This window comes from Carassius auratus, chromosome 8 (genome assembly GCF_003368295.1).
Source record: "Carassius auratus strain Wakin chromosome 8, ASM336829v1, whole genome shotgun sequence".
NCBI lineage: Eukaryota > Metazoa > Chordata > Actinopteri > Cypriniformes > Cyprinidae > Carassius > Carassius auratus.
Window position 1 is genome coordinate 6,097,272 of NC_039250.1, and position 23,161 is coordinate 6,120,432.

The 23,161-nt window shown below is 34.4% G+C and overlaps 1 protein-coding gene across 4 annotated transcripts in view; it reads right to left on the reverse strand.

Moving 5' to 3' along the window:
* The window catches only part of LOC113107093 (protein kinase C zeta type-like), a 94,757-nt gene that overhangs the window by 20,263 nt on the left and 51,333 nt on the right, over positions 1 to 23,161 (reverse strand). For all 4 annotated transcript variants that reach the window (XM_026269298.1, XM_026269301.1, XM_026269300.1 and 1 more), the window contains 8 exons: positions 14,305 to 14,436; positions 12,036 to 12,132; positions 11,146 to 11,204; positions 10,785 to 10,973; positions 6,151 to 6,248; positions 5,831 to 5,917; positions 396 to 531; positions 201 to 288 (listed from right to left, as the gene is read on the reverse strand). In XM_026269298.1, the coding sequence (XP_026125083.1) occupies positions 201 to 288; positions 396 to 531; positions 5,831 to 5,917; positions 6,151 to 6,248; positions 10,785 to 10,973; positions 11,146 to 11,204; positions 12,036 to 12,132; positions 14,305 to 14,436 (886 nt within the window). The remainder of the gene's footprint in view (positions 1 to 200; positions 289 to 395; positions 532 to 5,830; positions 5,918 to 6,150; positions 6,249 to 10,784; positions 10,974 to 11,145; positions 11,205 to 12,035; positions 12,133 to 14,304; positions 14,437 to 23,161) is intronic.

Consider the following 23,161-nt stretch of genomic DNA (forward strand, 5'->3'; position numbering starts at 1 on the left):
ACAGCAAAAATGCCGCAAAAGTGTGAGTGTGTGTGTTCAATCTCTATCAGTGTGACTGACTTTTCATATTTTATTATTCTTTCAGTAACTTTGATGACTTAGTCTTATTGGTTTTAAAATATAATTATATTAAACACTGGGCTCTGTTTAACTCGAGATTATACAGTACTGATAATGAGAATTCATGCAGTCAAGCCTACCGTAATCCTCTCCCCTCAGGATCTCTGGGGCGATGTAGTTGGGCGTCCCACAGAATGTGCTGGTGGTGTCACCTGGTCTGATTCCCTCCTGTAACAATTCAAAAAATCTGTTATGAGTTCTACCCTATGTTTAAAGTATGTTTTTACTTAAGCAGAGATACGTTTAAGATGATTTCTTTTAGCAATAGGTTTTACCTTGCACATGCCATAGTCTGTAATTTTGATATGGCCATCCTGGTCTAGTAGTACATTGTCCAGTTTTAAATCCCGGTAAATGATACCCTTCTCATGCAGAAAATTAAGAGCGATGCAAATTTCAGCAGCATAAAATCTGCAGGGAACAGGAAAAAAGAAGTCATTGGTAAGATTCATTATCAGACATACAGATGAATGGAGGAAATATACATTTAACACAAATACGATACCATTCAAACATTTAGGGGTGGTAAGATTTTATAAGTTTTATTAAATAAGTCTCACCTAAGCTCTTTTTTTTAAAATAAAAAATACAGCAAAACACTGTAATACTGTGAAAAATTATCATTTAAAACAGCTGATCTATGTTAATATATTTAATTAATATATTTAGTTAATATATTTATTTCTGTGATGGCAAATTAGTTTTCAGCAGCCACTAATCCAGTCTTTATGGTCACATCATCCTTCAGAAATCATTCTTATATAAATGATTTGGTGCTCAAAAAATATTTCCTATTATTTTCAATGTTAAAACAGTTGTGCTGGATAATGTTTAAAATTTACAAACATTTATCAGAAATAGAAATATTTTATAAAATTATAAATGTCTTTACTGTCGCTTTTGATTAATTAATTTTACATGTCCATGCAGAAAAAATAAAAATAAATTCTGAACAGGGGTTTATCTGCATTTTGTCAATCAATCAAAATCAAGAATTTAACTATTAAGGTACTGTATAATAATATGTCCTAACCATTAGTGATGTGACAAGTGTCCACTATGAGCAATTAGATGAAATTAGCATTGTACACTAACAAAAGCAGTGTAATGGAGTGATAGAAACGCATGGAGTGATGTGACCCAATCAGAACTTTTTAAGTTTAGTGTGAAGTTAAACAGAGTGGAAATGTGAACCAATTGGTTTTCACAGTGGGCGGGGCTACTCAGTCCAATGCTGCAATCAAGGAAACCAAGCAACTGTCACTACGCTGAAAAGTCAATATATGTGAAATCAACACAGGGCATTAGATAAATATGTATATAAACATTTTTTCCTGACTTCCCCAAGTGGGAGCTGCGCTTCCAACTGTCAGCATTCGCCTGTCTAAAGTTAGAAAAAACAAAGATAAAAAGAAAGGTGTTCAAAGTATTAAAAATGAACCGTGACATTTCCGATCAGGTTTCACGTCTGGCACTCGGCAGTGTTCGCTTCATGTCGGCACGCAGCAAGGGCTCCTGAGACCTTTAGGAGCAACTCATGAATATTTAGGCTCATTAGTCGTAATTAGCATGCGTATTTGCATATGTGTGGTGTACAGGACGCATATTGATGGGGCTGGTCGGGGTGCGCTTGACTCACCTAATTAGCCCGTGTTTGATCTCAGTTTATCAGACGTGTGAAAGGGGGCATTAGAGAAGCGCTCTGATCAGTCGCTGTAAGAGGGTTCATCATCTATCAGACCGTCCTGCCTCATAGACAGAGTAATATAGCCCAAAAGAAGTGTATGAGATCTGCATTCAAATAAAGGAGTGGATTTGGTGAAACATTATGATGGACGATTTTAAGTTAATAAAACTACCCAGATGAGTCATAATTTTTGAAGACTGGCATCTGCACAGGTGTCAGAACAAATGCCATAAACGTCGCCTAATACTTGCGCTCACTAGTAGCAACACTAATTTTTGATTTATGTAAAAATAAATAAAATTTACAAAACGTGACCATTCGATTGATTAAATGTGGCAGTAAACATTTTATAATGTAACAAAGCATTTCTATTTCATATAAATGCTTTTTTTTCTTTCTATTCATCAAAGAATCCTAAACAAAATAAACCTTTACTTTGTTTTCATAAAAGTATTCAGCAGCACAACTGTTTTCAACACTGATAATAATAAGAACAGCAAAACAGCATATTACAATGATTTCTGAAGATCATGCGACACAAAAGACTGTAGTCATGATTATGAAGTAATGATGCTGAAAATTCAGGTTTGCATCACTGCATCACTTAAATATATTAAAATAGAAAACAGTTAGTGCTGTCATGATTAATCGCATCCGAAATAAAAGTTTGTGTTTACATAATATTTATGTGTGTAATGTATATATTTAAATGTACATTTACATTACATTTAGTCATTTAGCAGACACTTTTATCCAAAGCGACTTACAAATGAGGACAATGGAAGCAATCAAAATCAACAAAAGAGCACTGATATACATGTACTTTAAAAGTCTCAGTTAGCTTAATGTAGTACACATAGAAAGTTTTTTTTTATTATATAATAAATAAAAAGAAAACAGATAGAATAGAAAAAGAATAGAGCAAGATAGTGTTAGATGCCTTTTTGACTTTGTTACATGTACAATAAATAGAAAGAAAATAAACAGATAGGACACAAAAAGAATAGAGAAGCTAGTGTTAGTGTTATTAAAGAAAATAAGCAGTTAGAAAATGAATAGAGTGCAAGTCTTAAATGAGCAAGTTTTTTTTAAAGAATAGAATTAGAATAGAGAGTGCTAGAGTTAGAGGGTCAAGTAAAGATAGAAGAGATGTGTTTTTAGCTGATTGTTAAAGATGGCTAAGGATTGAGTTGCTCTGATTGAGTTGGGGAGGTCATTCCACCAGGAGGGAACATTTCATTTGAAAGTCTCTTTGAAATGGCACAATCAAGTGACGGTCACTTGCAGAATGAAAGCTTCCAGAGGGCACATAAGTCTGGAGTAATGAATTTAGGTAAAGGGGTGCAGAGCAGGGGCGGATCTCCGGGGTGGCATAGGGTAGCAAATGCCGCCCTAAAAGAAAGCCTTGCTACCCCTGCTGCCACCGCAGTCGGCAGCAACAAATTAAAAGTTATGGCCAATTTAAACTTTTACGAGCGCGAATATCCAATGTCTGACTGCAGTGAATGAGCCAGCACGAGAGGACGACAGAGCTACAAGAAACTGATTTGTTTGGAAAACTTTCTGAGCGAGCGCGCGTGACGCAAGGGAACCAGGAGTCGCGAGGAGACACAGGAGGAAAGAGGTAAAAATGGATTATCTGTCTGTCAAGAAACAAAGCTTTAATGAAAGCACAGACTTTGTGATGATAAATAACTAACGTTACAGTGGTGTAGCTAAGTGATACGTTACCCACTTTAAAAAAGCGTGAGGATACAAAACAACTTAGTTTTTGTGTCAGAACTTTCACACTTTCATTCATAAATTCACCCCATCTGTGTTTGCGAAGCGACAGGGATTGAATCGCGGAATTCAGTCACAAATGGAACTTGCTGTCTAAAGCAGAACGTCACGGAATTCGGCCATGTTTGAATGAATAAATCAAAAGTAGTGCTGTACATTTAATCAAATCTCAATATGGACTTGTGTCTGTGAATATCAATGGTGTTGTTCTACACGTCTCTGGGAATGACCGCTCAATTGTGCTCTACTACACACACACACACACACACACACTGAAGCATGCCTGGTGTTTTCAGCTAATAGCTAAACACCTAATAGCTAATAATAATAATACAAACACAGAATATAAACACAGAAACTCGGTCTACAACCCACCCCTACAAATGTCTACAACCCACCAAAATAAAAGTTCGGTTTAATTCAAAGAAATTATGTAAGAAATTGCACAGTAAAATATTCTTTAAAAAAAAGATCTACTAAAACGTTATTTTAAAGGAATATCACACAAGTTTTCATAGATGTTTTAATTGAAACTTGCCAAAACTATAACACCATATTTTTCTAAAACAATTTCTAAAAGTACATTTGTATTTGTGCCTATAATGTTTATTTGATTATTATTATTGTCAGATAATAAAACCTATGCCTCAGGGACCATATTCATATAACATCTAAATCTAAATGTATCTCTTGACTGGTTGAGTTAGAAGGTGATTAACACTAAACAGCAGAAAATCAGTTGAGTCTCCCCAGCTGAACATTTCATTGGCTGTTAATGTGTTTCTTATAATAAATTGGCATGTGGATAACATTTAATCTTTCATAATGCTGTCAATTACATGTCGATGCATACTGTATGCATTAGTGAGTGTGGTGGTGCTTATGGGGTAACGCTCTGGGACAGTTGAGAATGAGGTGGGGGGATCACAGTATACTCACTACAAAAAACAAAGTTTAAAATGTGACACTGGTGTAAATCCTGCTGAATATGAAGCAGTGTTGTTGTTGTTTTATATATATATATATATATATATATATATATATATATATATATATATATATATATATATATATATATATATATATATATATGACTGTGACTAAATTCAGTATATAGACATCTGCCATAGGTTGCCACCCCTCAAAAATTCCTGCCCCCTTTTCGCCACCCCACCTTCTCCGCCCCTGGTGCAGAGCAAGTGGTTTTTTTGTACGTAAACATCAATGCCTTGAATTTTATGCAAGCAGCTATTGGTAACCAGTGCAAATTGATAAACAGAAGTGTGACGTGTGTTCTTTTCGCCTCATTAAAAATGAATCTTGCTTCCGTGTTCTGAATTAATTGTAAAGGTTTGATAGAACTGGCTGGAAGACCTGCCAAGAGAGCAATGCAATAGTCCAGCCTGGACAGAACAAGAGCCTGAACATAAATACACATTCATAAAATGTCATAAATAAATATATTTAATATATAAATATAACATTCTTCTAAAATGTGTACATGCATGTGTGTGCATTTATATATACATAATAAACATTAACAGCATACATATATAATGTAAACAAAAACTTATTTTGGATGCGATTATTCGCAATTAAGTGTTTGACAGCACTAAGTCATTGCTGTTAATAGTGTTCACCGTCTGTCTGATTACATGTCATTAAATGACTGCATGATTTTTACTGTACATTTCTGCAACATGGAAACCAATTTAAGATAATCACCACTTATAAACTACTATATAATGTTGAAACTTTAATTTTCCGTAAAGCTGCTTTTCAATTATTTGCATTGTGAAAAAACCCACTATACAAATAAACTTAATTAATCAATTTGACAGCACTAGAAATAATATTTCACAATGCTGTTTTTTTTTTTTTTTTTTTTTTGCATTTTGCCCAGATGAACCGGTTTTAAAAAGTGAAACATTTCACAGACTCCTAATGTTTGAACAGCAGTGTTAATTTATTTATTTATTAACCATTAGGTTATATGGTGATTTGGAGTTTATTATGTGCATTTATGATTGTTTTTCCCCTGCTGTCTCAACCCATTTTTGGTGGGCTAGAAACCCACTAGTTAACTACTACTTCTGAGTGCTTTGTTCCCTTCTCCTTCATCCACACATTCCATCCGTCCAATCACCTATCAATCTATCCTATCTCACATAAAAAGATGGCTATTTTAAATGAGCTACCATATTAAAACTAAAAACTAAAAACCGTTTTATTTCTACGCACCTGGCATGTTCCTCTGGAAGCTTCCGCTGCTTCTGCATATGGAACATGAGATCTCCTCCATTCACATAGTCGATCACTAGGAACAGCCTAAACGGAGAGCAGGAGACACTCATTAAACCTATGTTCTCTTTAGTTTTGTTTCATATGTGCTGTATGTGAGAGATATAATGGCTACTTTCACATTTAGTCATGAAAAGAGACAACCTTGTTCCATCATTTAAAATCTGACTTTTCTGGTTTGCTTTTCTTGTGTTGAAGGTTTCTTATTTTGAATGTTTACTGAAAAGAGGTGTGCTGAATGAAATGCATTCTCCTCTCACCGGCTCTCTGTCTGAAAGCAAGAGTGAAGTCCCACCAAGAATGGATTGGTTGATGCTTGTTCAAAAACGTGTTTCTCTGTCTGGACCCAGTCAATGTCCTACACCAGAAAAAAAAACAAAAAGAGAGAGAGACGTTTGACTCATGAATGATGAACTGCAAAGAACCATGGCAGCAAGATGTTGCAGTGCTTTCTAAGAACTAGAGGAGAGGACATGAAGTTTCACCACCTCTACTGGGGGACTATTTAGGACAAAAACAAAAACAAGCCTGTGTTTTCTGAGAAAAAACGGATCTATTGATTGTTTAACAGTGAAAAACACTTGGCACTATTGCATGCTGTCACTTTGGGGAGTCAAATCTCGGAATTAAAAATGTTTTAAATAAGAAAAGCACCTTTCTCTTCTTCTTTAAAAAGACATGTACAGTGCAGAAAGGAACAGAGAAAAGAGAAACAGACATGTAAATAAATCACAAAATCAGTCAGTAAATGTATATAATGTACAGCATCTTTCAAATTAACACCTAACACTTTTTTTTTTTAATCTGTCAGAAGTTTTAATTTTATAAACAGTGCAGACAGGATGTTACAAACCATCTGTATTGAGAATGTCTCTGGGTGTGAAGACACGGGCCAGAGATGTGTTGATAAAGTCAAGTATTTCCGTTCTGTCAACACTTTAACATTAAGCAACACTTATAAGCAGCTCAAAGAATTAAAGAGAATGTCTCTTACCCAAGAACTAAAGCTGAAAAATGACAATGAACATCTTTTTGGAGGCTAAGGGTGAAATGACAGATCTCAGCCCAAACGAGCACGCTTGTTTTTCTATCATGTCTGGAACTTTCCATTAGTGAATATTGTTTTTAAATCGAGCTAATGATGATTTCTATCATCTGACCTTAGGCTTGACACTTACAGAAACCTTTATGGGTTTTACGATTTTAATTAATTTATTAAGTTGTTTTCCTCATGGGACATTCAGCTCCATGCAGGCAAAACCTGACCCAAACACACACACACACACACACACACAGACACAGACATTGATTTCCAAAATCAGAGCAATTGAATTTCCTGGAAGAGTAGAAAGCAGATTAAAGAAAATCAGTCTCAGCATAAAGAAATGAAGAGAAACAGATTATTTATTTTTTATATTATTTTCTCTCTTCCTACAATTATCTATGTTTCTTTCCTTCCTAGTTGTCCTCCTCTACCAATGGAAAACTCAATCATTCTGCTAGAAGCCAAACATTTTTGTCCTGTCTAATAACAGTTACTTGCTGACCTCAAACATCTAACATATGCGTCCCGTATTTAGAATGAAAGAGAATGTGTCATTATACTATCGGTGAGATACTATTCATTTTAAATGGAATTAGTTTTTACTTCTATATTACCCGGTTTCGTTTTATTTTAATTAAAGTTTTAGTAACTCTGTTTTGTTTTTAAAATTTGTATTATTATTTTTAAGATTTTCATTAAGTAAAAATTCAATTTCAGCTTCAATTATTTTAATACATCAGGTTAACCTAAATTAAAAAAAAAAAGAGAAATGTTGTCTTTAAAACAAGCTGAAATAAAATGTTTCTTTTTTATATTTTATTTCAAGAAACTTTTTGTTTTAGTTAACTATAATAAACCTGACTGTAGTAGACAAAAAACATGGGCATTTATTAATTCATCATCAGGATCTGAAGCTAAAATGAATATGAATAAAAATAAAGGGAAAGTGTATGTTTTAGGTGCTTTTACTAGTCAGCATTTCTTTTAAGTTTTCCAGAATAACTTTTAACCACTTTAACACTCTGCAGTTTTTTCATGCCCAAATCGCTCTCTCAATGCATATGAGGTGCATAAATGATTATATAATAATCAGGCAAGATTATTTTTTTTTTAAGTGTTGTCAAATTATTTTAGATGAACTATAATATATATATATAAGGATTCAATATCTCAATACTTAAGTAGTATATTATTTAGTTGACACCATTTTATGGAAGAGATAAGGACTCAATGTGAATGCAGTCAGACTCTCTGTGACTATATACTGTACAACACATTTTTGTACCTTATTTCTTAAATACAGCATGTCAAACTGCAATCCATTGCAATAAAAAGCCAAACTTAAGGCATCATTAAATTTTTAGGTCAATTAAACCTTAATGAGTGTGAATGGCGAGTGCACAATATACATACACAGAACACACATGTACAGTACAGTAAAACAGACGGAGAACACATTCCCTGAAGAAACGCCTGCTTTCCAGGAAGCCATTACATTGTTTGTGCTTATTCAGAGGTCAACTGCATGTCTCTGTCATTCTGGAAGGACCTCTGCTCTTCATGAGCTTTATTCATGTGTGTTAGCGGACAGCCATGTGGCTTTATGTTCCGGAGCCAAGTTAACAAAGAAAAAAGCTTTGACTGTACAGAGTTTATTTTGTGATGAATAGTTGTAGAGTTTAGTTTGTCTTTCTATTTGATGCCTGTTCACACATATCAGGTTTCCTTACTGAGAGTGAGAAGGGAAGAAAGACATACGGCTAATGCTACAGTGCATAGAAAATAATTTTTTATTTGATTTGATAACCAAAAGATAACACAATAATGACTTTTAATGTTGTGTTAGAGCTTTAACATAAATTCAAATCTCACTGCAATAAATCAACTATGGTTCAAAGGTTTGGGGACTCATGCCAATGGCCATGGCTGCATTTATATAGTAAGAACTTTAATACTTTCTAATATTATTACAATTTAAAATAACTGTTTTAATACTTGCAAAGTTGAATTTTCAGCAGCCGTTCCTCCAGTCTTTAGCATCACATGATCCTTCAGAAATCATTCTAATATAATGATTAGATGCTCAAGAAAACAGCTGTGATGCTTACATTTTTTACAGAAACTGTGATGCATTTTTTGAAGGATTCATTGATAAATCTAAAAAAAAAATTTTTTTTTTGAATTTATTTGAAATTGATTTGAAATAGAAAATTGTCTGTAACACCACAAATATCTTTACTGTCACTTTTCATCAATTTAATGGGTCCTTGCTCAATATAAGTATCAATTTATTGAATTGAATTTGTATTAAATATCTGGTCCTTGGAAGGTCTTAAATTTTAGAAAATAAAACCTTAGAAGAACAACCACACTTAACACATTGCACCATATCATTATTTAAAAAAAAATCTGTGACAAAGTTAGGATACCCCTGTACCGTTAACAGGCAATAATAGGGTAAGTAACAGTCCCGCACTGCTACTGAGATATCTTTAATTAACTGATCATCAACAAGTGTGAGCAGCTTGTAAAAGCAGAAGTTTTGGCAGTTTGCTGGCCTGGAGCCTTCAGGTGTGTGTTAACACAATCTCAATGAGGCAAGTCATCAGCAATGATCTTAGAGAAGCAATTGTTGCTGCCATCAGTCTGGAAAGAGTATTACGGCTATTCCCAACAATTTGAAGTCCATCATTCTACAGTGAGGAACAGTGAGGAAGTTTATTCACAAGTGGAGGACATTCGAAAGAGACACCAATCCAGTGGGCATCCCAGCAAATTCAGAAAATGCTGTGGCGAGGAAAGCTCAATAAACTGGTGCAATGTTTTAAAAAAAGAGTTGGCAGAAATTCCTCCAGAACAATGTGAGGGACTGATAAAGTCAAACAGAAAATTATTACTTCATGTTATTGCTGCCAAAAGTGGACCTACAGGCAACTGATTCATAGGATGTCTAACTCTGTCACTCGTGGCTCTTCCATCTTGGCATCATGGCATTCATAACGACAAAGTGTGATGTTGTTCATCTGAGGTTTTATATTCCAAATTTTAATACTTGCCAAGGACTAGATATGATCCAGAATACCAAGGAATTCAATAGGCTGGCCTAAGTTTCACATGGCTGTACGTATAAATATTCTTCAGTTCTTTCAGTTTTTCCAAGGGAGATAATTAAGCAAGAACCTAAAAATAAAAAAATAAAAACCTTTACTTTGACAGTTTGAATGTGGGTGCAGTGGGTAACAGTTTTTAAAACAGACTGACGCATGAAAATGATGTTGTGACAAAGTGAGTAATTTAACTCCCATGACCCTTTTCTCCTAAAAAACAGTCTGTGTATTCTGCATCTACACTTACATCTATCAACTGGCCATCGCTCTCCGAAATGATTCATTTATTTCTATTATTATCTGCAGATGTTTGTCTTTTTTCTGATGGTTGTTGTTCTTCTCTGATGCCATGCTCAGGAAAACATTAATATAAATGATTTCGGGCTTCATTTGGCTCCTAAAAATGATATGAGGACACAAGAGAAATGGAAAAATATAGAATGCAAGGGTAAAGAGTTTGCTCAACTGTGACCAAAGTTTCCTCGTCTTTCTGAGGCTTCAGCGATTGAAAAGGAGCACAATCCCACAGCACCATCTACAGGTGACTATCACACTCACGCTTCCAAACTATAATCCGCTTTCTGTATTTTCACAGATCTGTAAGGCTGCAACACATACACTACGTTTTCAGCCACACAAACAAACAACTGGCATCACAGCAAACAAAATGCATGCAATATCATCTCCCATCTCATTTTTGTCTTATCTGACAAGCATTATCACCATGTCAGCAGTCTGTTACCTCATCGTCATGGACCAGCTCTTTCTTCACCACCTTCATGGCGTAAATCTGTTCGTTCTTCTTGAGTCGGACCAGCAGCACCTTGGCGTAACTGCCCCTCCCGATGACCCGGATCAGGTCAAAGTCCCCCAGACCGAGCCCCTGGGAGATCTGAATCCCCTCGATACCGTCCACCACTGCCTTCAGATCCTGTGTGAAACAATTTATATCAAACACACTAAGAAAGGTGCATGGATACAGTGAGATTTCATGTTACATGTGTTCCTGACTTCCTGTACAAACTGTATGGATATTAAGAATGCAACTAAGAGCATTTGTCCACGATTATTATTCAATGAGAACCTGTGGATCTGCATCTTACCTCTGCGTCATCTTCAGCTTTCTCCACTTTCCGATTGTGTGCTAAAAAAGGGACTGGAACTGAGAGACAGAGGAAGAGAGTTTTTATTATTCATAATATATTTTATCCACAAATTCGAAGAGAGGATAGGAGAAAGTATTTTAACAGTGAAATATTCACATTATTTAACAGAAGTTGTATTGAAATAAGTTTGTTTGATGTATCACCTGGAAAAATAATTATCAGCAATAATAATAAATAAAATATAAATTTAATTGTTAGGATGGGATAGGATTGGATAAATTATTTTAACACTGAAAAAATGAATTTGTCCATTTAGGTGGTTAATTTCAATGCAACAGTTTTGATGAAAATATTCTCATGGACCACTCAGAAATAATCATAATTATAAAGAATAATAATAATAATAAATGACAGGAGAATATATACATAACATTGAAAAAAAAAATACAATGCATCACTCAGAAATATTGCCGGAAGTCATTTTAGACTTAGATTTATTGGATTAACATCAATTAGATTAAATGCTTTGAAATGTCACAGAGTTTAACCCTCAAACTAAGTTCTCCCTTATAGTTGAGCAATTTACAAATGCTTCAACTAAATCATTAGCAAGAATCAATTCAAAAGAACAATTTGCTTTCACAAATCACTAAAGTGTATAGAGTTCAGTCTTGGAATGTTTCAGCTAGTTGTGAAGGACAGCTGAAGAGAAATGTGTAGTGCTCTCAGACCCCAGCAGAGGGAGCCACAGACTGGACTGTCTCTCTCATCATTACTCACACCTGATGGACTACAGTATCCTTCCACAGTCAGCAGTGTGCCCTCTGACAGACAGAGGACAGAATGACCCCAATACCCACACAAAAACAGCGGAGATGGAGACCTACTTGCGTCTGTTTCCTCAGGGTCCTCAGGGGGGAGCTCCACTTCCTCTCCACTTTTATCATCGTCTACCAACGGCTCCTGTGATGGCATGACTGGATCCTGCAGAAAAACACAGAGATGCTGTTTTTCAGTGTGCTTGTTTTTACTCCCCTCCCAAACATGCGCAAATCAAAACTGACCCTGATCACCTAATCAACTGAATTTACCTTCTTAATAAAGGTCTCTTATGCAAGATCATTATTTTGAAAGACAAATGGTTTATTTTTTAAAATCGTTCATCAAAATGTAATAACTTTCACTACCTTTGAAATGACTTTTCTTATCTGTTGATGTAATAATGAACACCACAGGAAAAAATTACATTAACCACCGATATCACAGTTTGCTTTCCACAATCCAATTAAATCTCAGTGGATAAAATTATTACATTACTTCCCACTGAATATACTATTTCACAAAATGTCATATTTTGAAATGCTTCTGAAACTTTTTAAACCTTCTTGACCACACACACACACACACACACACAAATGATTATAATAATCATTGCATCATGTAGCATAATCCTATTAAAATATAGTAATCCAATAATAATAAATAAAATATTAATTTACATATTAGGATGGGATGGGACTGGATAAATGATTTTAGCATTGAAAAAATGAATTTGTTCATTCAGATGGCTACTTTCAATGCAATGGTTTGTAATGAAAATATTCTCATGCATCATATTTTGAAATGCTTCTGAAACTTTTAAACCTTCTTGACCACACGCACAAAAAATATTATAATAACCACATTATAAATATACTAAAATAATTATAATATATAGTAATACAATAATAATAAATAAAATATTAACGTACATATTAGGATAGTATAAGATTGGGCAAATGATTTTAGCATTGAAAAAATGCAATATAGCTATATAATAATAATAATAATGAAAATAACCATAATATTACTATTAACAGATTATTAATATATCAATATATACATACCATAACTATAACATTTCTCTATAATGTGACATTAATTATAAAACAATGATGATAATAATTATTATTCATAATAATTATTGCAAATAACAACTAATTATAAAAAAATACACAAAATTTAATATTTTGACATGCTTCTGAAAATTTTAAACTTGACCACACAAAACAAATATTATAATAATCACATTATGAATATTGTTTAATAATTCATTATAATAACATATGGTTATACAATAATATGATATAGTTGTATAATAATAATAATAATAATAATAATAATAATAAATAATATTACTATTAACAGATTATTTATATATCAATATATACTATAATATATACTATAATACTATATAATTTCTATATAATGTGTATAATGTGTTCCTTACTATTTATAAAACAATAATACTAATAATAATTACTAATATTAATTATTTAAAATTAAACAAAAACTATTATTAAAAAATAACACAAAATGTCATATTTTGAGATGCTTCTGGAACTTTTCAAACTTCCTTGACCACAATAAATAATTAAATAAATAAATAAAATACTATACTAATCACATTATGAACATATTATTAATTCATTAATTCATTATTATAATATATAGTTATAAATTAATATATATATATATACCAATAACAATAATATATAAATATTCTGTTAATAGTAATATCAATATAATAATGTTTCCAATTCTAGTACTAAGGCATGTTTTAAACAGGTTACAAATAAAAACAAACAAACAAATCTGAGTATTTCAGTATTCTCTGGTCATAGTAGCACTACAAACACTATACTACTATATCATTTCTATATAATGTGTATAATTGTGTGCCTCTCTGAAGACACGGGAGTCAGTTATAGCCAAGTATTCTTAAATATAAGTCTTCAAGACCATAAATGTATAACTACAAACTGAGGACAAACACTGGAGAAACTGTAGTGCACTGAAGATGTTTCAATGTGACAGTTTCCAGTCTGTGATTTCAACATTCAGCTCAATTCAGTACTGACAAGACACTGTTATCATCTGACAGATTTCACAAGGTCGATCTCTGAAACATAGTTAGAAAGCCCAACAAAACTCTTCAGAAGTGAGAAGAGAGGAAAACAAGAAAACTAAAACAATGAGCTTATTTTAATCAAACGACAAATGCTTTTCTAAGCTCAGTTTTTAAAAGCAGTTTTTTTTATTCTTCCAAGTCTAGGGGGTGACTTCAGTCACAACACACAGATGATGAATATATTCCAAGCTGACTGAAAGACTCACCATATGCCTTTGACAGGTCAGTGGGACGAGCTTGTGACAGCGTTTATGGACCAGTAGCTTGCAGTTGATACACTTGTAGCCCTGACGCCCCAGTCCCCATATCCTCTCGCTGCAGTGGCCACAGTACGCTTTCTGAGAGACACACACAGACATCATTACTGCAGTTAGACTAGCCTTATCTATGATCCATTTAGCAAGTCAAACACTTCAATGAATGAGTAAATCAACCAACTACCAAAGAAAAAAAGGGACGTCCTACAGATATCACGTGAGCAGATAGCACACATCAGCTGAGTAATGCATTCTGGATTCAAAACAAGCACAAAACTACAAATTAAATCATTTAGAAAAAGGGAAAAAAATATTTAAAAATACACTACCATTCAAAATGTGGGGGAAAGTAATTATTATTTATCTTTTTTATATATAAATATATATAAATTAATACTTTAATTTAGGAAGTATGCTTTGAATTGATTAAAAGTGACAGTAAAGATATTACATTTCTATTTCAGTATAAATGCTGTTTTTTTCTATTCATCAATGAATCCTGATAAAAGATGTAGAATTGTTTTCACAAAAATATAAAGTAGCACAAACATTTTAAACATCGATAACAATTAGAAATGTTTCATCAATCATCATACTATTATGATTTCTGAAGGATCACGTGAGACTGAAGACTGGAGTAATTGCTGCTGAAAATTTAGCTTTGCCATCGCAGGAATAAATTACATTTTCCAAATTTTTTTAATTAAAATAGGATATTTTACATGGTAAAACTATTTCATAATAATACTGTTTCTACTGTACTTTTTGCTCAAATACAGACTTAATAAGCATTAGAAATGTAAACATTAACATCTCGGAGACTTTAGAAAAATTATACCAACCTCAAACATCTGAACGGCAAATAAAATAAAATTAAATAACAAGCTTATAAATAAAATAAAATAAGCATTCAAACTGTAAGGAAAAAATTAATAATTCTTACAAATTGTTGACAGGAACACTGGTAAGATAAATATCATGCTACATACTTAATGTACCATATTTACATTATATGTGTTGCTAAAATTCTGTGTAACGTGAACACATACTCAGCACCTGTACATACTTAAGGCCTAGCTAATGCGTTCAACAGATTTAGTTTAAAATCCAGGCACGAACAGAGGACTCTGCTGACAGCGCTGGAACCAACATTAGGGTTTCAAACGCATACACACACACACCTGCTCTCACACACACTCTGTGAGTCATAAAAACATGAAAATATCCCAAGCTCAGTTCGTCGTGAGGTTTTGCATCTGTCCACAGTAAAAAGTGCTACATGAATGCATGATAGAAATATAGAAAATAAAAACTGTGGAATCAAGAAAGAAGCAAAAAGCTCATATTGCAAACCAAGCAGAAGTCTTCAGTCACGTTGTCCACCAGGGGGCCGTCTAACAGCAGGACTTCAGTGCATCATGTAGCATAATCCTATTAAAATATTCTAATCTTTTATCATCAGACATGCACTTCCTCTAACAGTTTTCCCCTCTCTGTGTACAAGCATCAGCTGTTTAATAGACCTTTAACAAACCCTCAGACAAGGACTCTTTGGACACAAGATGCTCTTCTTGTCAGTGCTTGACGTTTCCTGTGTTCCCTGACTCGATTTCACAGCTCTGTGAGCATTTCATGATCCCTTGGCTGCTGGTGAGTTTTTAGACAGCACTTCCTCACAATCTAAGGAGATGTTCACCTGCCGCAGTGATTTCTCCATATCTCTGGAGCCTCCAGCCCTGATGAATGGCCTACATTTTCTTGCCGCTTTCCATCAGGTGCTCAATGTATGTAACTGGGGTTAAACACTGAGAAATCAGATCTCCAAAGCAGCAAGCATTACGGTATATCTAAAGCCTGAAGCTGGAAAAGAAATGAACATGTTCCTTATGATTAGGAATGTGAAGAGGAAAGAACTGTAAACATTCTGGTTTCCTGATGGCTAAATTAAGAATTCTTTTAGCGTTTGAAATGATAAATACTTAATCAGAAAAAATAAATAAATACACTTTCATTACCAAATATTATTGTAATAATATTTTTACACAATTTAATGACTTTTTAGTGGCAACATAAATGTTATTTAATAACTATAACTATATAGTCAACAATATATAGAAATAATCGACAAAACAAAAGCAAAATAAGTAAGATTTAATAGATTTTTTAATGAAATACTACCATTTACAATACTAAATGTCAAGTGAACAAGTCAGTACACTAATTTAAGTCTTTTAGACGGTTTTAAACTGCATGGATTTGATTAAAAGAAAAAAAAAACCTCAAAAGAATAACTATTTCGTAATAGTAATTCATTCAAGAATCTGATATCTCTGGCTGCCATAAATTCATCTGATTCACTAAAAAGAACCGGTTTATAAGAGTATCAGACTACACTGGTTGTGCTTTATGTATTTACTTCACTTTCATTCATTTGTTCGTTCGTTCAGGAAGTCATTCATTCGTTCAGGAAGTGGACTAAGCTGGATGCACCATATTTGTTGAACAAAAAAAATAATAGTTTTGGAATCAGACTTCACTGGTCGTCCCATACCTATGTGTTTGATTCACTAAAAAGAACCAATAATTCAGGAATTGGACTACACTGATTGTGCTGTACAGTAGGACTGCACGATGTGTCGTTTAAGCATCAATATCACGATGTACGAATCCACGATAGTCACATCGCAGGATGTGCGATGTAGGCTGTTGTAGTTGATCCGTTATTCATTAACTATATGGGCCAGCTGCTCCCCGGCCCTTGACGAATGTGTTTCGCGGAGAGCGCCAGAGAGAGCGCGCGACAGAGAGAGCGAGAGAGAGAGAGCGCACACTTCAAACAACACGAGCGCTGTCTTGCTCTCTCTCCCTCGTGCATTTTAATCAATTGACACGATGGTGTCGATGTTAAAATCATTTACAATGAGAATGTAAATATGCTCACCCCATTTTTGTTTGTAAGAAAAAATTTGATTAGATTTCATATTGCAATATATATCGCAGAAAAATAAAGTATCGCAATGTCATTTTTTTCCAATATCGTGCAGCCCTAGTGTACAGTATGTGTTTGAATTAAAAAGAAAAAAAAAAGGTTCAAAACATAATTTGTCTTGGAATTGGACTACTCTGGTTGCCCTATACAGTTTGTATAACACTGTATAATTCACTACAAAAAATTAAAAAATAAAATAAACAAACGCTCTGACCTGTCATTCGTTAAGAAATCAGTCTACAATACACCGGTTTTGCTTTATATATTTATTTCACTAAAAAAAGAACTGGTTCAGAGTCATTCTTTCTGAATTTATTTTGTTGAACTAGCACTAAAATCATCCTCTGCTTTACTGTGACGTGAAATATTAAATATTCCAAAATGTCTGTTTCATTTCCCACCAACAAGTCTCAAGAACTTCCTCAAGGTCTACTAGAAGGCAGCATTAGATCACACACCAGCGGGAAACGATCAAAGAAGAACATCTCAGAGACACCTGAAGCTATATGCAACGATTCTGTGCTGTTATTCTTAGAAATGTGTGCAATCTTTCATATAAACAGTGTCTTTCTTCATCTCTCCCCGTCTCGCATCTGAATCCCAGCACAGCTTCCACCCCCTGGACTTTTTTTAACATATCGAGCCAGCGCTGCTAAGCAAATGTAGTGCCAGGGAAACAATGTGTTTCTGCACCCATTTAAAACGCATCAAGTCTGCAAATATCGGGCTTTCATTCAGGAGAGTGGATTAAACTTTAAACTCAACCAATTGTCCCCAACAAACATTTAGCACAGCTGAGCGAATGGGGCCTTCAGGGCTGAGCGTGTGCCCCATGTATCCCAGATACAGCAGGAATAACATTGGAATGTAAGTAAAGAAAAACTTGAAACTACACTACTACTGTCCCTGATCTATGAATGCAGCGACAGAAAAATCGAAATAAGCCTTTGTCTGTGTTGTAAAAAATCTTATAAAAACTTGAAAAGACTTGGAAAGGCATGTTTAATCACTTGGCATTTCTGGGCTTCTATATTGGAAACTAAGCAGCAAAAGACCATTGAAATATGATCACCACATATCCACTTTATATGGTAATGCGTGCCTTCATGTGGGTGTTGTTACTTTTTTATCTCTTTAATATGCAAAGTGCTTAGCCAATCACAACAGAAGTGATGTACATATATCAGGTAGAAAAAACAACCTGTTTAAATCTCGGGGGCAGAGAAATTTTAAATGAATTCATTAATTATGACTGTTCTTGGTGCAAAATCCCTTGATTAAAATTATTATTTGGACTTCAGAAAAGAAAAGTGGATTGTTATGAAATTGGCCTCTTAAAATCTGAAGTATCTGTGGGTGGGTGATGTGATGTCCCAAATTCAGTCAAGAGAGCAGCTCATTTCTAGCCTACCTTAAATAAAACAATAAATCGATTAATAATATTATTTTTACATTATTAATTTAGTGAATTAATTGCAATGAAATCACAAATATTACTATTTGCTAATATAAATTAATAAACAAATAATTCAAAGACATTGTGGCATGAGTAAAGCATAAATGAGCAAACACACAAAAAGTGGTCAATATATTGTTTCCTTATTAATTAAACTGAATCCCTTCTGATTGCACATAACTGCAGATAGACAAACAGTGATCGAAAATGACTAGATACAAGACTTAAAAAGTTAATGCAAAACTTTTAACCCAGCAGAAGAGAATCGGTCTCCTTTTGCAACTCACTATGTTTTTATGAGGAGTAGGGAAAAGCAGCAAGAGAGGATCAAACGTTTATGTCAGACACTTTCACATGCGCAAACACCCACACACCCACACACACACACACACACACACACAGTTCTCCTTGCCTGCCTCTGTATTTTTCCTCCTAATCCTCCCTCCTCTGTCTCTTTTGTAAAGAGAGAATAAAACATGTCTAATTCAAAGCCATCCATGTCATTCAGCTATTTCTAAAACACACACACACACACACACACACACTACTGAGCCATAAGTGGGACACTGATGATAATTACAAGGACCTGAGGCTCTTCAGAGCGACACCATCTGTGAATCTCTGAAGAATGGGAGTGATCGTCTGCATCAGAGTGCAGCCCAAAAACGACACACGCATTCAGGTCACACACACACCAATCACATTCTTAGACATGATCTCTCAGATTTTAAAACAAACAGGGTTCACCAACCAGAGTTCACTTTGAAAGGAAGGCAAAGCATGCTTGCCAGAACTAGCTCGGAAAGGCTGAAAAAGGAAAAATGCTGTGAAACACATTTTAATCGAAAACCGGTGACTGAAAACAAAAACACAAGCCAGTAAAAATAGTCTTTTTGCTCACACAGTAGAACACCACATTACTGCTTCATGAGGAAAAATGAAAGAGAAAAAAGTGATAGAGAAAGCATGAGAAAGGTGGTTTCATTCTGTTCCCTCACGACTGGGCAAATGCTGGACGCAGCGCTGGATCAGACTCATCATGAGAGTGATATCACAAATGATACAGCCACGATGGATGTCTGAGTGCTGGATGAAATAGATTTCCATTTACGCTGTGCTCAATGACGTTCATTTGATAGGGATTTTGGCCAAGAGCTCTTAAATGACAGAATGCAACGGAGGCAAAAAGCTCAATCTGTCCTATGAAACAGAACATGCCTTAAATTAATGAAGAGACTGAACACAGAAGTATTCTCTACTAGACACTCTAACCTATGCAAGCTGTGTGCATTTTTGTGTTCTGAAATGTATCAAATTGCAATTAAAACAACTGGTTTCTATTTTAAACATTAAAATGTTGTTTTTATTTCTGTGATGGCAAAGCAGAATTTTCAGCATCATTACCTCAGTCTTCAGTGTCACATGATTCTTCAGAAATCATTGTAATATGTTAACTTGGTGCTCAAGAAACATGTCATTATCATCAATGTTGAAAACATTGCTTAATGTAATAATAATATAATAAGTGCACACACTCACAAATTTGTAATATATAATTTAATTATACAATGATTTATAAATGCTACAGCATGGTTATTAAGTGTTAAGTGAAAATACAGGTCAGTCGGCTAAGAGATGAGAGAAACCTGGGCTTGGTTTTTATCGACCGAAACGTCAGAAGAGCCGAGATGAGTGAAGTGCCTGGAAATGATCTCAGCGAATTACGACATACAGACACACACACACTATTAAAACACTTACCATTAAAACAGTGCTATGACTGTCTAGAGTTTGCGCATGTCAATATCCATCACTTAATGCGAGTCATGTGAAACCGCCACTTTGTTTTCTTACATGTTAAGGAAGGACATGCTAACAGCAGAGTTCAGAGTTTAGACAAGGTCAGTCCTTCATAGCCTGAGCGAATCTTTAAGATATCCATCCATCTCATTAAATATCCAGAAATAAACACTTCAGATAAATTCCTGACATTCTCCCTTTAAAGCAATATTAAAAAGATAAAAATATGACCATCCCAAGAAAATGTCTCAATTTCGGTAACCACTGAATTGCAGTTTTCTTTGTTTTAGCGGCCGTTTCTTATATTACAGGTGCCTGATGTTTTAATTAAGTTCAACAGATGGCAATTTCCTTATTTATGAAATCATAAATTAATCTCTGTGAACTCCGGACTCAAATTTGAAGAACTCTTCTCCTCTTTTCACTTTCAGACACAACATATGCCATCAAAAACAACACAGACGAGCGGAAATAATCACTGTAAACAGCACAAGTCTTGTGTCGTTCCGCCACATTACTGGAAGATAAACTTCTAGAAGTCTCAAGAGGCTTTGAGAAGCATTTGTATTGTTTGTGAGAAGAATGCCATGATGATTCAATAGAGCGGAAAGGATGTCAAACACATATGATGGAGGAAAAAACCCATGGAAACATTGAGGGAAGGATGTGAAAGGTAAAAGTGAATATTTTGTAGCCTTTCAATTGATTTGTTACAGTGACTGTACATGCCCTGTCTGTCTCAGGGGGCTGAGAACACAGAGAGACAGAGATCCAGAGGTGCTGATGGGAGGGAGGGAACGAGTCAGATCCTTAAAGGAAGGACAGAGGGAGGAAAAAACATGACCTACTTCTGCTCCATCCCTTGTTTCTATGGAGAACGAGAGGAGAGAGAAGTGGAAAAGTAGCAGGAGGGCAGAATGATTTCTCAGAGAGAAAGAGAAAGACGTGGCCACCCTAGCTAATAAATTATTTTATGTATTTATTTATTTTTGAACCTGTGGAGATATATATATATATATATATATATATATGGGTGGGTGATATGACCAAATCTTATATCACAATATGAGAATGAGTAATTGTATTTCTCGTTAACAATATATATCGCAATATTTTTGCTTTTAAATAAGGTCTTTATAATATCCAAGTTTTGCATACCATTGAAATTCCATAATTAGTCACAAACGTCAATATCACAAAAAATAAAATATTAGCCTAAACTAAAAACAAAAAATGAAGACAAATAAACAAAGAACTAAAAAAAGAATGAGAATCTACAGTAGATCAAACCACAGTAGATCAAATAAATAAGAAATGTTACATAGACTGTATAAAGAAATAAAATGTAGAAAAACAGTGCATATTCATTATTGTGTAAATTAAATATATATTTCTTCTTCTTAAAGTTACAAAAGTGGTTTAGTCAAGATTTTTTTTCTCTTCTGTTGTTTGATTAACATGAATGACAGACAACAGGAATATTAGACTGCTGTCACTTTAAGAACTGCCTCATATGTGTGTGTTTTTTTTCTCTGGTGTTTGCTTTCATTTAAGACCTAAATTACTCTGTTTTTGACACATACATGTGTGTATTTAACCGTTCAAGGCTTATAAAGCAGCGAGAAAACCTCAGAAACAGTCTCTCAGACAGTGCCCATACAGCAAAATTCTATCACTGCTGAATGCATTTCAAACCGCAATGCTTAAAAACACATGCAGACGTTATGTTTTTGTGACCACCTAGCACAGCAACGTCACGTAACTGCAAAATCTCTACCAGTTGACAAATTTCTACCGGTTAATCACATCTCTAAACCTAATAATCCTAAAGAATATTATATCAAATACCACATAATATTAAAAATGGACAATATTGAAAACACTTCATTACGGGATACAGTATTCCCTACAATGTGTATTTTAACAAATGCAGTAGATCTTCCATATAGTCTTTTCATACAGAAAATTTGCACATTGTGCATAGTATAATGCAGCCATAGAGTTGTAAAATATGTTAGTACGTTATTCTGAACAATATTTTTGCAATGGTGCAGAAATTACACACTGCATCTTTAAACAGCCACCTTTAGCTTGGTTAAATGTGTTTTACAATTACAAACTCAAACGGGGGTCTGGGTTAAACAGTTTTTTTGCCCTGTAAGCAGCCTGACATTAGAGCTTTTCAAGACATCTGATCTAAAAAGGCTCTAGACCTAACTATGTTTCTATGTTTCTGCTTAGCCTGATGATGTCATCCTGCAGTTCTGCCATGTTGTTCATCGATCACCTTGTTAAAACGAGAGAAATGAGAAGAGTAATTTACACACATTAACATGTCACACACCTGCTGTGAGTGGGAGCTATCTGAGGGCGCTGTGCTCATAATGTGTCTCTCTTTCTCTGTTTTCTTCTTATCACCTATCTCTGAGAAGCATTGAAACTTCTCCAAGAAAAGGGACATTTCAGCATATGCAAAAAATAGCACAGGCATAAAGAACAATGTCTCTCCCTGTCTCTCTCTGCTATTTTTGTTCCACCTGTTCTCTCTTCTATTACTCTCT